This window comes from Gymnoscopelus microlampas, assembly GCF_963454915.1.
Source record: "Gymnoscopelus microlampas genome assembly, chromosome: 6".
In the NCBI taxonomy this organism is placed as follows: Eukaryota; Metazoa; Chordata; class Actinopteri; order Myctophiformes; family Myctophidae; genus Gymnoscopelus; species Gymnoscopelus microlampas.
Window position 1 is genome coordinate 9,499,860 of NC_139943.1, and position 16,868 is coordinate 9,516,727.

The 16,868-nt window shown below is 41.6% G+C and overlaps 1 protein-coding gene across 31 annotated transcripts in view; it reads left to right on the plus strand.

The window, feature by feature from the left end:
• mical3a (microtubule associated monooxygenase, calponin and LIM domain containing 3a) overlaps positions 1 to 16,868 on the plus strand; it is a 151,069-nt gene that overhangs the window by 59,832 nt on the left and 74,369 nt on the right. For 22 of the 31 annotated variants that reach the window (XM_084060722.1, XM_084060728.1, XM_084060711.1 and 19 more), the window contains exons 10-18: positions 461 to 587; positions 2,889 to 2,982; positions 4,580 to 4,609; positions 6,404 to 6,551; positions 11,035 to 11,231; positions 11,885 to 12,003; positions 12,127 to 12,198; positions 12,814 to 12,996; positions 15,545 to 15,655. In XM_084060722.1, coding sequence (XP_083916848.1) covers positions 461 to 587; positions 2,889 to 2,982; positions 4,580 to 4,609; positions 6,404 to 6,551; positions 11,035 to 11,231; positions 11,885 to 12,003; positions 12,127 to 12,198; positions 12,814 to 12,996; positions 15,545 to 15,655 — 1,081 coding nt within the window. The remainder of the gene's footprint in view (positions 1 to 460; positions 588 to 2,888; positions 2,983 to 4,579; positions 4,610 to 6,403; positions 6,552 to 11,034; positions 11,232 to 11,884; positions 12,004 to 12,126; positions 12,199 to 12,813; positions 12,997 to 15,544; positions 15,656 to 16,868) is intronic. The other 9 variants (XM_084060738.1, XM_084060730.1, XM_084060729.1 and 6 more) reach the window with 2 other exon arrangements.

A 16,868-nucleotide genomic window follows, 5' to 3' on the forward strand; every position in this document is an offset into this window, starting at 1 on the left:
ATATAAACGTGTCTCTTTATATGTAGTGTACTGTACCACTTCTGCCCTATTTTATACTTCGTTATACAACTGTGTTGCACAAAAATAGCCGAACTACAACCTCACAACGTGTTGCGATGTGACTTGTTTTATTTTTTATTTTTTATCAATTATTTTATTCAAAACAATTATTTTATAATTGATGAAATTGATTACTTCCATTAACTGTTGCAACCATAATTACCATTCCCTCTACTTTTGATGGTTTTACAGTCCGGTGGTTTGACATTGTTGAGCCGTGCAAACTTTTGTTTAATCTGGAGTGTTAAGGCCTTGCTGGCATTTTGCTTTGCAGTGCTTTCTCTCATTCAGGGGGTTTACCATACTTTTTCCCTCAGTCAGAATAAAACTTTGTTTGCTCATTATGTGAAGAAGACAATAGATTGTTGTTCAGATCTTCTCTTTTTCCTCTGTAATCCAGGGAGAGTATTTACCGCCTGTTGCCTCAGACCACGCCGGAGAACATCAGTAAGAACTTCAGCCACTACAGCGTGGACCCGACCACGCGGTACCCCAACATCAGCCTTAACTTCCTCAGGCCCAACCAGGTGTGTGGCCAGTTGATACACTGTCACTGTGGAAATCTACCAGTACAACCTCAGGAACAAAGACTTAGAACTTAGAACCTTAAAACATGCATGCAGCATTGAAGACAGACGTACTTTGGTACAAACCGACCCTCAAATGATTTCTGCCTGTCTTACTGTAGACTTAGACCAGGGGTGGGCAACTTTGATGATGGAGAGGGTATGGGCTTAAATTAATGCCAAGAGGCCCAATATCTCCACACTCACTCCAGAGGGCCACATTGCATATAATGTCGGGCAGGCACCTCCGTATTTTATTTTGCCATTCTTTGTCACACAAAAGTAGCAAAAATAGCAGTTCTGCATGCTCAAAACGCGTTGCAGTGCGATGCGTTTTGAGCTTGTAGATCGGCTATTTTTGAATTGGAATCCTGAAAAGTAACATTTTTATTTAATTTAAAATGCATTTAGTTATACTTATGTTAACTTTATGAACTTTAAATACAAATACATTGGACAATAGAATTGTAATACTAGTCATTAAGCTACTACTATAGACTGAAGTTATTCAAGTGGGTCATGTTTGGAATTGTAACAGCTGAAATCAATAATATCAGTATTCCGATATTAAACTGCGAGCCACATTAAGGGCGTGTTCACACTGCGGCCTTGAACCAGCCTTGAGGCTGCTGGAAGGAATACCTGGGAAGGAATTGGTAAAGCTAGCATCTATTATAAGTGTACTTTGTGAGAAGTTTTAGATTTTTGGAATGGTATTAGGTAAGGGTATAGCTTTTTAAAAAACATTGCAAACAAGTTAGGCTCGCCCCCTATTGAAAACCTTATAAAACTTCTCACAAAGTGCACACGCTTTACCAATTCCTTCCCAGGTATTCCTTCCTACCAGCCTCAAGGCTGGTTCCAAGGCCGCAGTGTGAATCTGCCCTAAGTGAAGGGGGGGGCGCATGTGGCCCCCGGGCCGCCAGTTGCCCATGTACGACTTAGACTGACCAAATCCTCAGCACCTACATGTATATACTACAGCTGACACCCCATGTGACAACACATTCTTTCTCAGTATGGCGTCATTCTATTCGTGTACCTAAACTATCTGTTCTGACACCTATTTGTTTTGACAAGGACACATGGTAGTATCTCAGCTGCCTTAAGCCTTAACTACAAAACTGGTTTAACTGCAAACTGGTCACACTGAGACAGAATTAAGAGTACTAAATTATTTACTTATTCAGAAAACCTTGGCAACACCAACACTGCATGTGATGTACTTCTATATTACTGTCAGTTTACTGAAATATGGACTGGACCTCTCTGTGAGATTATAGGGTTAAAGGTGCTACAGACAACATTGGCCCTCTACATGTCACAACCCCTCAGTCTGCAAAAGGTTGCTTATTTCCCAGAGTCTATAAGGAAGCAGCAATCATGCGTTGTTGTAGCACCAACGGCGCTTGGACAAAAACAACTACCTTCTCCAATGAAAACAGAAGCAACATGATTAATGGCGACCATCAGCTTACAGACGTAAACCATTGTGTGGTCCAACAACAATGTTGGACCACACAAAGTTGTTAAAATGATTATTTCACAATTTAAATCATTTCCTTTATTAAATGCAGATGTATTCTTGTGTTTTTGGGCGGTGCAACCGCCCCTATATGTGAGGTTTGGACCCCCACCCATTGCACCCCCCAACCCTGCGCTGTGATTGGCCACCATTGTACCCCCCTAACCCTGCACCGTGATTGGCCACCACTGTACACTGGTTGACTCTATTCAGGACTGTGATTGGCTAGTGAAACACATGACACATGTGCAGTCCTATAAGGACTGTGCACTTAAAAAAAACACATTTATGTTTTTTTGTTAAGTGAATCACCCACTGTGATGACCACTGTGACCACACCGCCCACTTCACACTGGGTGTGATTTTTGAGTGGTGCCAACCACTCCTATATCTGACTTTGTCTGTGTGTCCGTGTGTATGTCCGTATGTCCAATAAACAAACATTGATGACAACATCAATACGGGGCTCATCAAAGGCACCACTCTCTTCACACAGGGTGTGATTTTTATTATTTGTCTAAATGAAATGTTTTCAATATCACTTGTAAGTGATGAATTAGACCTGAGAATGACACAACATTGGGGAGTATGTAAAAGCCTACTTTTAGCTGGGGTCGCATCCACAACGGGTCGCATCCGGGACACGTTGTGTGAGCTTGTAGGCCAGCTATTTTTGATGCACCTACACCGACGAGGTAAGAATTAGGCTTAAGTCTTTTTTTGCTGTGTTCTTGCAGGTACGCCAATTCTTTGACACGGGGCAGAACACGGAAATGTGCATTGAAATGGAGAATGTGATCAACGTGTCCACATCCAAGCTGGCCAGGAATGGTTCGTAACATTCACGTTATTCCATATTATTCCACATTCCAAATGAAAAATAAATAAGTCCTCCAGTGTCACTTTAAAACACTTCTGGGGTCATTTTCAGGTCTACTCTGACTAGAGTTATAAACGAACCTGAACATTTAGGTCCGGCATGAGCAATTACCATAATTCTAGACAAAAATTGCCAGTAGGCAGCGCCAGTGGCCCAAATTATAGCAGAGAGTGAGTGTGAGAGAACAGACTTATAGTTGGGGAAATTGCAGCTTCACATGTTCAGTTGTTCATTCAAAACATGAACGTGAAGTTGCACACAAAATAAAATAAAATCCTTGTCACACCACAAGCCTAGCCCTCTATCTCTCTCTCTCTCTCTCTCTCTCTCTCTCTCTCTCTCTCTCTCTCTCTCTCTCTCTCTCTCTCCCTCTCTCCCTCTCTCTGGCTGCTGTTGTCTGTAATCTATACTTAGCCCTACAACGATCGCGCTGACTCGTGCACAGAACCCAGTAGCAGTTCTACAAACCCACAATGGGTGGCATCCACGTCGCATTCTGGGCTCGTAGATCTGCTATGTTTGGTGCGCAACACCGCCATGCGACAAAGATACAAATCAGGCTTTTGTCTGCCTCACTCCTCACTCTGTCTGATTTATGACTCATTTAAGTAACCGATCTTCAAGTTCACAACGCGTTAGATCGTGATGCATTGTGAGCTACAGTAAGCTTGCAGATTGAATGGCCATTTGGTTATAGACCAATTAAGTATAAATCAGGCTGCCTCCATTAACACATTGAGTGCCAAAAACGGTCCGGACCGTTTTTCATAATCCAAACGAGGTGTGCCAAAAACGGTTATGGCCATTTTTGGGCAAAAATATGATTTAAAAAAAAAATCCAGGCACTGGAGGTACCCTGTTTTGAAAAACCCCTGGCAAACCCAATCCTCAGTCACTGTCAGCGCAGCACCACATGGACAGCGCTTCTGTTCATAATAAATAAATACACACACAGACAAAAACAGAATTACTATATATATATATATATATATATATATATATATATATATATATATATATATATATATATATATATATATATATATATAAGAGCCCATTCTACTTCAAACTCCAAACTCATTGAAAACACAGTACCTGCTTCTGATGACTGATATTGTCCTGCATGGGCTTCATGGGCTTCATGCCTGGACTCCCTGATGCAACATTACATTATAGAAGATAATGTATTCACGTAATTAAATGAATAAAGGAAAAATTAAGGTTTCATCCCATTCATACAATATCAGGGATATGTATTTTCAACAAGTCTAACATGGACTTTTATGTTGAATGTGCTTATCAAATAAATGATTAAATGAATATCAAATTTCCAAATATTGAATCCAACAACTTAAAAACTATCTCGGGGTGCACACACAAAAGTCAGAGTAGACGTGAAAATGACCCAAATGGATTTGGTTACATTGTTACAAATGAATACTGTGGGATTTTTACTGCGTATCCAGTGATATAACTTGATGACATTTGTAAGAGTCTGCTGCGGTCATTTCTTTTCTTAAATGTAATAATGGACTATTTCTACTCTAGCAAATTACCTGCTTGACAAGCAGATGAAAGGTAACCTGAAGTCCACATGCATGGTGTTGTTTTTCCAGGGTTCCTAATGTATATTTAACAATTACAAAGTGTATGTACTCATCAATTAATCACTATATACTATATACAAGGAATAATAATAATAGCACTGTATGCGGATGGATTGCAGCCTTTGCGTGCACTAACTACTTTATGTTGCGTTCTGGTTATATTAAAAACAAAAGAATACAGTTTCTTCTAACAGTTTTAAAATACTTCCTAAGAGCTCTGCATCCTCCCTTAGCTAACCTCTCATTTGCTTTCTCTTAACTCACATTTGTGACAAAGTCTTATATTTATCTCAGTAAAACATTTCTTCTCAAAGTTCTTTTTTTTTGTATCTCTATAGGTTTGTTCAAACTGGGACTAACATGGACAAAACATGATAATAAATTAATATACTGTACCTGATTGTTGCGTGTGACGCAAATCTCAAAGAAAAAGACTTTGGGGAGCGCTCTTTTTGGTTCCCTCAACGTCCTGCATTTAGTGCAAGGTCTTACAACAAATGACTTAGTAAACCGGACCGGAGTTGGTTCTGTACTTTTTTAACGTCTGCACCAAATCTTTTCGGCAAAAAATAAGCTGATCTACAAGTTCACAACGTGTCTTAATGTGGCGCACTGTGAACTTGTACATCAGCTATTTTGCCCCCCCCCCCCCAGAATATGGATGCTGCTGGCATTCATTCGGTTAAATGACTTGAGAACAAAGCAGGTACGCCGATGGCGATGCCTTGAGGCTCGTGAGTGCAGACGCTAAGCATCCGATGACCTCGCACGCCCGAATTGTTGGCACGCTGCGACGGACGGACGGTATCGTTTATCACATGAACCAAAACAAGCGCTCCCTCTGTGTAAATTGCAGCGATGATGGGGCGTGTTTTTCTTTGTGGGTTAGCCTTGGGAATAGCATTCATAACACGCATACCTCCTCACTGTAGACAACATTAGCATCTCATGCTATGCAGCATAGTGGTCTGGCGACAAGGCAAAAAATGAACCCTTATCTCTAAATGTTCACACTTTCATAGTTAACCACTTAAACCCTATTTACTTAAGTTGACTGGGGTCCCCCAGGGCTCTATACTTGGCCCTCTTATTTCCCCCCCACTCCCTCTACATCAATTATCTTCGCTAAAAATAGCCGATCTGCAATTTTCACTGATTGTTTTGGCCCCACCATAGGGTTGCCATAGGGTTCAAGTGGTTAAATAAATGAACAAGGTACATTCTTTGGCACTCTCGGGTTAAATTAACACTCTGGGTTTTACTGAGCATATCGTCTCCGTCGGGTGGAAACCGCTTATGTCCAATTTTTTTCAAAATATTCCAACATTTTCCAACATTTTCCAAAATTAAAAAAAAAAAAAGAAATTTTCCAAAATATTCCAAAATATTCAAAAATGTTCAAAAAAACCCACAACATTTTCAAAAATATTCCAAAATATTCAAAAAAAAAAAAAAAAAAAAAAAATCCAAAATATTCCAAAATTTTCAGGATTCAAATTCAAAAGCATCAAAAGTAGCAGATCCACAAGCTGGAAACGCGTCGCTTCGCGCCGCGTTTCGAGTTAGTGGATCTGCCACTTTCGATGCTTTTGTGTGACGCTGTAGAATGATCAAGTAGGAGCGTTAATTTACGAAAAAACACAAAGTTAGAATATGGAGGTATGAGGTTTCTGCCCGACAACAACGATATTTAAAAAAAAATGACTGGTGAAATGGACCCTCACTGACTGTCTCTCTCTCCATGTGGCTCCATCATCATGTTCAGAGTCCATCGCTCGCTCCAGTAAGCTGCTCAACTGGTGTCAGAGGCAGACGGAGGGCTACAGGAACGTCAACGTGACGGACCTGACCATGTCCTGGAAGAGCGGCCTGGCCCTCAACGCCCTCATCCACCGATACAGACCCGATCTCATGTGAGTATTATTTTTCAAATAGACATTGATTGTACATTGCTTGTTTCTTAATCCATTAAGACCGGGAGAAGCATCTGTGTCATTTTTTTGATTTGAGCTAAAAAGCATTATTTTACACTTTGGCTATTTAAACAGCAGATATACAAGCTCATAGCGCGGCACCGAGTGCCGTGCTTTCTGCTATTTTTGAAAAAGCGTAAAAAATTGTGCAAATCTTTTGAATATATATTTTTTTAAAGCGAACATTTTTAACTCAAATCTTTGCTTCTGGGGGTCCCTGGAACAACATATTTTGAGATGGGGTTGGCGACCAAATACATATCATTTTGGGGTCCTTGACATGAAAAGGTTTGAGAACCACTGACATAGTAATCTAAGTTTTTTCAAAAAAAGTGTTAGTATTTAGAAGACATTTTGTAGAATCGCCCTCAGGTCTTAATGGGTTAAACCAGTGGTCCACAGCTTGATTACAGGTGTCATTGTTTTTTTTGTTTTTTTTATCTTTAAAAATATACAGTATATTTCGTCGCTGTCAGGTGTAAACCTTGTATGTCCAAGACTGTTATTTTTCAGGAAATGTTCCAATGGATTCAATGTAGTTATTATTTAGTCACAAGCTCTGGTTAATACTTTTCATTGGTTCATTATTTATACAAACCCACACACTTCACCACTTTCACTTAAGTAGCAAAAATACCGATCTGCAAGCTTGTAGATCGGGTATTTTTGCTACTTTTGTGTGAACCTGTATGACAGAAGTAGGGCATTATTAATTTACGAAAAAAGCATTTGAAGTCGTATATGGAGATACAAGGTTTCTGGTGTCACAAATTATAGGTATTGCTACTTTTACTTAAGTAATAAATCTTGAGTAGTTCCTCTTCCACCACCAACCTACAGTATGCTATTATGGTGTCTCTGGTGGTGAAAGGGTTAAGGGAGTGCGGTGGAGCGTGGGACGGCTCGCCTGCTGCTTTATGACAGTGTTTGTTGCTTACTGGCCATGTTTATTGTCTTGCTGGGGCCTTGGTCCAGGGTGACACATACATCACTGTGTCAACGAGGCTAACGGCTCCCAGTTTTTAATGGCCCCGCAGGTCCCGCAAGCACGGCTTTTAAACAGGACAGTGACCATAATGCGCCGCGCCCCTCCAACACAGCAACACGCTATCTACAGCAACGGCTTCTTCCATGCAGTGTTGGCAGGTTTTTGCGAGAGAAACAAGCAACCAGGTCTATGAAAAAACACAATCTGGGAACCCATTTGAGAGAAAGGGGAAAAGAATGGGGGGCACCCATAGAGGTATAATATAACTAGAGGGCGGATTGCCCCGCCCCCAGCTATCATTCCAATGAATGTGCTCAGTGGCGTTTTGAAGCACCCGGAAGCCTGCCGGAAGTAGAATTATTGAGTCGTTTTTGGACACACCATAGAGTTATGAACATGCGCACTAGTGTCCTTTTGGCGTTCTACGGCAGCCCGTGTGTCAAGGAATGAACGTGAGATATTTATGAAATACTCTCGAGATGCATATTAATATGTAAATGCATATGTATTTATGTATAATATGTTTACATATTTATATTTATATATATAAATATCTCTCAGTATGTTTTGCTCGTGCATGCATTTCTCCCCGCCTGCAGTTCCAGCTTTGGCCACTGGGGTGGCGGCTTCAATGTTTCTCAGCAACTCTGGGGGCTTGGGGGCACCACTTCCTATTTTGTGTAGAAACAGGAACTCGGTTTGGCTCCTCCCCTTTCTCAGTCCACTTCCTGGCAGGTGCTTCTGTGTTTTTTCCTACTAACGACAACACTAGGGCAGTGGTGCTGACAGGTCTTGAGAGATGAATGAAAACGAGCCCAAAATAAGTGACTATATAGGCCACGTGAGCACAACCTATACATTGAAAATAGCTCACTTGTGCTTGTAGATCTGCAGGGGTCTTCAACGTTTTCAGGCCAAGGACCCCCTAGCTGAGAGAGAGATGAAGCAGGGACCCTCTACTCTATATTGTGTAAAATCGTGTTTCAGATTAAAGTTGTTTTTTTTTACTTAGTCTGCTCTTTTTTCCCTCTACACCTATAGCCTCTTTGCCAAAAATAGCCGATCTACAAGCTCACAACGCCTCGCGCTGCGAGGCGTTGAGAGCTTGTAGATCTGCTATTTTCGGCTAATGTTCCCCTCAGAAACGGAATTCTAGGGTTCAATTGGTTAATGTAAAAAAACTAAATCCTATCACACAAAGATTTGGCGGACCCCCTATAGAAGCTCTGAGGACCGCCTAGGGGTCCCGGACCCCCTGTTGAAGACCCCTGATCTAAACGAATAAAGAAAATGTGGGCCACTGGTTAACAATAATTAAAACATTTGGAAGCAAGCCCAAAGGAACACTGCTTCCCCTGCACATACTGTCTAATGTGGATGGAGGCCCTCTGCAGGCATTTAGCTGCAATTACCATTATCATTTATGTATGCCTGACCTTTTAGCAAGAAAATGAATGCCTTTTTGCGCCCTCTCTCTCTCTCACACACACGCACACGCACAAAAGATTCTTCCAAGGCTGAAGGCTTTCCACTATATTACTAATGCATTTATTTTAGTGAGCGGAGAGGGTCCATTACTTTTACTGCGGCGGTCTTTGAATGCTGATGCATTTTAAATGGGTTTACATGTGAGGTTAAGTTGTATTGATGAGTCCTATCCAATGGCATTCACACTCAGCCATAATGGCATTTACAGTAATGTTACCTTTCGTAGCCCACTGTAATGAGGTCATGTGTGTGTGTGTGTTAACCACTTTCAACCTGGTGTCCCTATTTTGGGCATGTTGTTGTAGTTTTGGGCATGTTGTTGTGGTCGAAAAGGTTTCCAAACAATTCAGAAATGTTCCAAAAGTGTCAAATGTTTATTTATTTAAGCTTTAAATAAGCTTTTAAGCTTTCTCCAAGCTCACAACGTGTCGGACGTAAGATATTGTTAGCGCGCAGATTTGGTGTAGACTGTAGAGGGAAAAAAAGGAGCGGACCCAGTATAGAGCCTTGGGGGACTCCCCTGGTCAACAAGCAGCTTCACCAGCTGGTATGGGAGCTGAACAGACAGGGACCTTAAGGCTCTGAGAAGGGTGGTGCGCACAGCCGAGCGTGTCACTGGATGTCAACTGCCCTGTTTGTAGCAGCTACCCAGCGCTACCTCAGGAAATCCCTGAGGGTCTTCAATGAACCCACACACCCCCATAACAGTCTGTTCAAACTCAAAGCTGGCACAAGCAGACTGAAGAACAGTTTCCTCCCCCAGGAAATAAGACAGCTAAATAAGAAAAAACAATGAACATCTTCTGTGGTATTTCGGCCTTGTATGCTGATCTGGGTTTTTAAACAGTTTTTAACCTTATTTTAGACTTATTTTAGATATGTTTAGTATTGTTATTTATGTAACTGTTTATTTTGGTGTATTATGGACCACCCCCAACCCAGGGACAAGGATGTACTTGTACATCCTTGTGGCAATAAATCTCTTGAATCTTGAATCTTGAACAAAGAATATTGGGTTTCAGTAGTTAAACTGTTGAGTATGAGTAGGTTCAGCATATTATCATAATAAGCGAACTAAACGGTCATAAGTGTATTACAGTTTTATTAACGTGAAACAACCGAGAACACTGTTGGTTTTGGTTCTCAAAGTGGGGTCCAGGGACCCTCAGGGTTCCTTGATGGGGTTCTAAATGGACCCTTACAGGTCTGTAACTCTGAGAGTGTACAAATGGGACCCGTAAGGGTCCATTTGGTTCCATTTTTACACTTACGGTGGTGCTTGAAATTAAGAAAGTTTGAGAACCACTGCTCTATTCCATTATGTGCTGTACTGGTAAAAGTGTATATTTATTGTTTTTTGATATGTCTGCCCCTCCTAATCAGTGGTGGAAAAAGTACTCAAATGTTTTACTTAAGTAAAAGTATCAATACTGCAATGTAGAAGTACTCTGTTACAAGTAAAAGTCCGGAATTAAAGATGTACTTGAGTAAAAGTACAAAAGTATTGGTATCAAAATGTACTTAAAGTACCAAAAGTAAAAGTACTAAAATGTTCGAAAATAGCAGATCTACAAGCTCACAACGCGTCGCATCGCGACGCGTTGTGAGCTTGTAGATCTGCTATTTTCAAATAGCCTAGGTATAAAATAGGGCTAAAGTGGTTAATGTATGTTTTATGATGTAATCATTTATATCTGCAAAGTAACTAGTCACTAAAGTTTTCAAATAATTCTAGTGGAGTAAAAGTACAATATTTGCCCCTGAGGTGTAGTGGAGTAGAAGTAAAAGTATTGGAAATTGGAAATACTCAAGTAAAGTACAAGTACCTCAAAATTGTACTTAAGTACAGTACTTAAGTAAATGTACTTAGTTACTTTCCACCACTGCTCCTAATCCTAACCTCGGTGTCTCTCTTCCTCCGTTCCTCCCCCTCTCTCTCTCTCTCAGTGACTTTGACTCGTTGGAGGAGAAGAACGTGGAGAGGAACAACCAGCTAGGCTTCGACGTGGCGGAGAAGGAGTTTGGAATCTCTCCCTGCATGACCGGCAAGGAGATGTCCTGTGTGGTGGAGCCCGACAAACTGTCCATGGTCATGTACCTCAGCCAGTTCTACGAGATGTTCAAGGACACAGTGCCCCCTTCAGGTGAGGGAGGGCGGTACACAATACACTGGATTATTATCCAAAACTAAGCCAGTGTGGTTTTCAACCTTTTTCTGAAAATTTTGAAAGTGTTCGCTGTGTTTAAGACCGGGAAAAGCATCCGTCATTTTAGATTTTAACCAATTTAACCATTGTTTTATGATTTGGCTATTCAAAAAACGAGCTTGTAGATCTGCTATTTTTGAAAAATCATGAACATTTGTGCAAATCTTTGAACATATTAGCTTTTTAAAGCAAATATTTGTAACTCGAATCATTGCTTCTGGGGATTCTACAAATGTCTTGCTGTAATCAGTGGTTCTCAAGCTTTTTCATGTCAAGGACTGAAAATATGTTGTCCCCCCAGAAGCAAAGATTTGAGTTAAAATGTTCGCTTTAAAAAATGTTCATGAGCAGATATAGCAGATGTACAAGCTCATAGCGCGGCACTCGTGCGACAGTATGAGCTTGTATATCTGCTATTTCTGAATAGCCAAAAATCTTAAAAAATTACAGTAAATTGTCCTTTTCTTAGGTTGCTCCAGATAACAGATGCCAGAAGTGCAGTTCGTAGTGTGAAGCTTATACTTCATAGTGTGCCTATTATTTTGTATGAATAGCAATGGATTCATTAATACGTTTTTCTTTTTATTCAGAAAACCACAGCTTGAGTCCTGAGGAGAAGGCGGCACTGATCTCCAGCAGCAAGTCTCCCATCTCCTTCTTCAGCAAGCTGGGCCACAGCATCGCTATCTCTCGCAAGCGCAACCCCAAGGTCAGCTTCTGCAACAAAAAAAAACGACCAGTGATTTCTACATGATTTTTATTTTTATCGTTGTGGGCGAGGAGGTCAGTCTGGGTGTTAATGTTAAAAATAACTACTCCTCGTCACCAACAGGACAAAAAGGAGAAGGAAGTCGACGGCCTGGGGAAGAGGAGAAAAACCAGCCAGCCTGGTCATTGTGAAGACGTGAGTAGTGCTGTCGGGGAAGTGTGTTTCAGTTCCTCTGTGTGTGTGTGAGTGTAGTCGTAGTACATGTAGCTTTTGCTTGCTTAACCCTTTAAGACCTGAAGCCGATTCTACGTGTCTCCTAAATCCCAACAGTTTTCTGAAAAACCTTTTCATGTCAAGGACCCCCAAAATTATGTGTATTTTGGCCGCGGACACCCATCAAAATATTTTGTTCCAGGGACCCCCAGAAGCAAAGATTTGAGTTAAAAATATTCGCTTTAAAAACATATATATTCAAAGATTTGCACACATTTTCACGATTTTTCAAAAATAGCAGATATACAAGCTCGTAGCGCGGCACTCGGTGCCGCGCTATGAGCTTGTATATCTGCTATTTTTGAATAGCCCAAAGTGTAAAATAAAGCTTTTTAGCTCAAATCTAAAAATGACACAGTTCCAGGTCTTAATGGGTTAACGTCAAACTATATTCCAACCGGACTGATGCCTGATTTATATACTTGCGCACCATGTCGCGCACCGGAAATCGCCGATCTCAAGCCCTCTTGTGAGCTTATATGTCGGCTATTTTCAGTGCGTGACACCGTCTGAATCGCGTCTCTCTCTCTCTCACAGGACGAGGTGTCCAGGACGAGCCGCGACGACCGGCCGTCCGTCTCCACCGCCCTGTCGGACAGGAAGATGGACTCTGCCGCCGCCGGGTGCATCGGCAACAACAACAAGGTCAAGGTCATGGCCACCCAGCTGCTCGCCAAGTTCGAGGAGAACGCGCCGCAGTCGACGGGGCTCAAAAGACAGGTACGGAGAGAAAGTGTGTCAGTGGGTGGAATTTCAAACGCGGTGTGTCTCATAATTATCTCGGGACGATCGCATTGGTTCCAGATTTCCCATGGGGGGAATATTAGACCAGTCAGTATTCCTGCATAACGGTGTAGATTTCATGGTCGTCTCTTGATGATGGAGGACCTCAAACCTCATGACAAGACCAGAGTCTGTGGGCTACCGTTTTAACCCATTAAGACCGGGAACGCATCTGTAATTTTAGATGTCTTTGCTATTCAAAAATAGCAGATATACAAGCTCATAGCACGGCACCGAGTGCCGCACTATGAGCTTGTAGATCTACAATTTTTTTTTTTAAATTATGAAAATTTGTGCAAATCTTTTGAATATATTTATTTTTTAAAGCAAACATTTTTAACTCAAATATTTGCTTCTGGGGATTCTACAAATGTCTTCTAAATCCTAACAATAAAAAAATAAAAAAACGTATTTAGCTATATCTGTGGTTCTCAAACTTTTTCATAGTTGTCAAGGACCCCCAAAATTATATGTATTTGGTCGCGGACCCCCCCATCTAAAAATATTTGGTTCCAGGGACCCCTAAGAAGCAAAGATTTGAGTTAAAAATGTTCGCTTTGAAAGAATATATATATTCACAGATTTGCACACATCTTCACTATTTTTCAAAAATAGCAGATCTACAAGTTTGTAGTGCTGCATGAGCTTGTAGATCTGCTATTTTTGAATAGCCAAAAAAGAAATCTAAAAGTGACACAGATGCGTTCCCGGTCTCAATGGCTTAATGAGCAGAGGTCCCAGAATGCTACAGTACTATCGGTCAATGCTGGCCCTGTTTGTGGTGGTCATTGTTCCTGGGTACAGTAGGCGGTGTGATAATGCTGAGTGGACGTGGTTAAGCGAGGAGGGGGTGAGCGGGGGGGGGGGGGGGGGGGGTGTACAGACCAGACCGGGTACCGGCGGAGCTCACGCCAGTGGGAGGGGGGAGGTGTGTGGGCTCGGGGGAGAACACTGGAGAGTATTGTTGACACACAGGGGGAAGAAACAAATCTCAACTGTTGTCCTTTTGGAAGAAGAATAACTCTCTCTAACTGTGCGTTGGAACCACACAGCGTCTGATAAGATCTCAGACTATACAAAAGACTCTGTTTTGGGTGTACAGTATATAAAAGAATACTTGGTCTAGAAGACGTGATGGATGGATTACAAGATGTTACGGGAGGTTACAAGATGGCTGGCGATGGTGTACAACTTTAAGGTTTTACTTCATTTGGAAACCTTATATGTCCAAAACGATATGTAGATAATATGGAGATAAGAGGTTTGTGCCCGACAGCGATGATATGTACTGTATCCTTGTTTAGCCCTGCTATGGGCAGCTTGGCCCGTTGGATAAACCCAGGTTGCTGACATAATTTTCAGACAGTACAACAATGGGAGTGAGGAGGAGGAACGTTTTAGATTGTCGCTCTGGGGTAGAAAAATTGTGTCTCCATCTTTTTAAGTCCCCTCCCAATAAATGAATGCCTTATTTTAGAATCAACTTTATTGTCACATCACATTTATTGTCACATTTTATACTTTGTCGTATGACAAAAGTAGCAAAAGTAGTGAAAGTATCCGATCTACAAGCTCTGAGCTTGTAGAAACATCTTAGAAAATTCTCACCTCGCCTCACAGCTAGAAGGTCCTGTGTTCCTGATGGAGGGGAAGGGAACTGGTTGGAATAACGTGTTCCTTCCACGCGCTACGTCCAACCAGGGAAACTCTCCCCTGTCAGGTGACAAGAAGGTCAGTTGGCTCTCATGCATTGAAGGAGGCATGAGCTCGGCCCTGGCCTCCCTAGGTTGGCAGAGGGAAGGTAGTGCCCAGGATTACATAGACAATTGGCACTGGGTGTAAAAAATAGGGTTACAAAATCGTGGGATAAAAATGTAACCTACAATGACATGACATAGGGTGTCTGTGGGTTTTTATACATATTGAACCAATGAAAAGTATTAGCAAGAGCTTGCGACTAAATAATAATTACATTGGATCCATTGGAACAACACAGGTTCTTTTTCTGAAAAGTAGCGTTTTTTTTTACATACAAGGTTTCCACCCGACAGCGAAGACATCTGAACGAGTGGATTTGGTTTCTTTCCTTCTGTCATACATTTGTGCTCTGCATGTCATGATCATTTTCTTTCCCGGTCCAATCATACTCATATTATTATGAATGCATGTGGTTGTCATCTTTCTCTCTGTAATGAATCCTTGCAGCATGTGACCCTGTTGCTCACCACCCACTCCTTTTGGGATTTGAGGTGTTTTTTCCAACAACCAGCATGACTCTATTCACTCGTGATTCACTTCCCTCTCTCTCTCTGTTTCCATGTCTCTCTCTCTCTCTCTCTCTCTCTCTCTCTCTGTCTTCCATGGTGGATCACATCTGTGACTCACGCCTGTTGGATTGCATGCACGACACGCCGCTCCTCTTGTTGCCTCTTATTTGGCCACCTGTCTGTGGTCTCGCACGTCTGACCCGTTTGACCACAAAAAGGGGGAGTCCCTGCCCAATCTGGACCGCCTCCTGACTCCCTCCCCGCCCCCCCCAGCCCGCTTGAAAGAGCCAGTTCGTCTGGCCCTGGCCCCTGTCCCAGCCTGGAGAAAGGTAAAAGGAGTGGACACCCCCCCCCCGTCCGTCCGTCTCCCCTTAGGGACTGTTACTAACCCTAGACTGTCCACTGAACCATTAATAGAGTTTCCCCCATAGAGCAGTGTTTCTCAAACGCTTTGGAGTCACGGACCCTTCAACCCATTCAATCCGGAAACGCATAGATGTGTCATTTTACATGTTTTTGGCTATTCAAAAATAGCAGATATACAGATATAAAAATGCCAGATATGCAAGCTCATACCTTGTAGATTATGAGCTTGTAGATATTCTAATTTTGAAAAAGAAATGAAAGTGAAAATGTGTGCAAATCTTTGAATATATATATTTTATAACTGTCAAATGTCTCAACAAATGTCTTCATTTTCCTGAAAAACTACTTTTGCTATATCAGTGGTGCTCAAACGCCGATCCCCATCAAAATGTTGTTCTAGGGACCCCCCAGAAGCAAAGATTTGAGTTAAAAAGGTTGTTTAAAAAAAAATATATATATTCAAAGATTTGCACAAATGTTCAAGATTTTCCAAAAATAGCAATACAAACGAGCTTGTAGATCTGCTATTTTTGAATAGCCAAAGTATATAAATAATGATTATAGCTAAAAGCTAAAATGACACAGATGTGTTCCCGGATTGAATGGGTTAAGTGTCGTGTTTTTCTGTGTATCCCCTTTGCATTAAATACACAGATGTGTATGTGTCTGATATGGGGGGAATATGGCTGCAAACACTAGAGGAGGTATATCTCATGGAAATTTGAACCTGATTGATTGATTGGTTGCTGTCAGAAGGGTGGGTGTGTTTTTTTTTCTTACTAATTGGGATGGAACTTAAGCAAAAGGGCCAGGAGCATGATAACCCCACTGAACATCTGTAGTACCAGAACTGAAGTCTGTATGTATGTGTTAGGTTTGTTTGTGTTTGTGTGTGTGTGTGTGTGTGTGTGTGTGTGTGTGTGTGTGTGTGTGTGTGTACGCGCGCTTACACACACTACAGTACATGTAGAGCAGTGTGTGCAGACTTAGCTGTTTCATCAGGTCCAATAATCCGGCAAGCGGTAAAGCAGTGCCTCAGGCTAACTGCTAAATATAAAAAGCAAAGAAACCATAAAACATGTGTTGCTCCACAGACCCCAGTTTGAGAATCATTGCCAGTAGATATCTGTTGTAGTTATACGGATTAAATATGCCTTGTAGTCCTGGTGTGCAAAT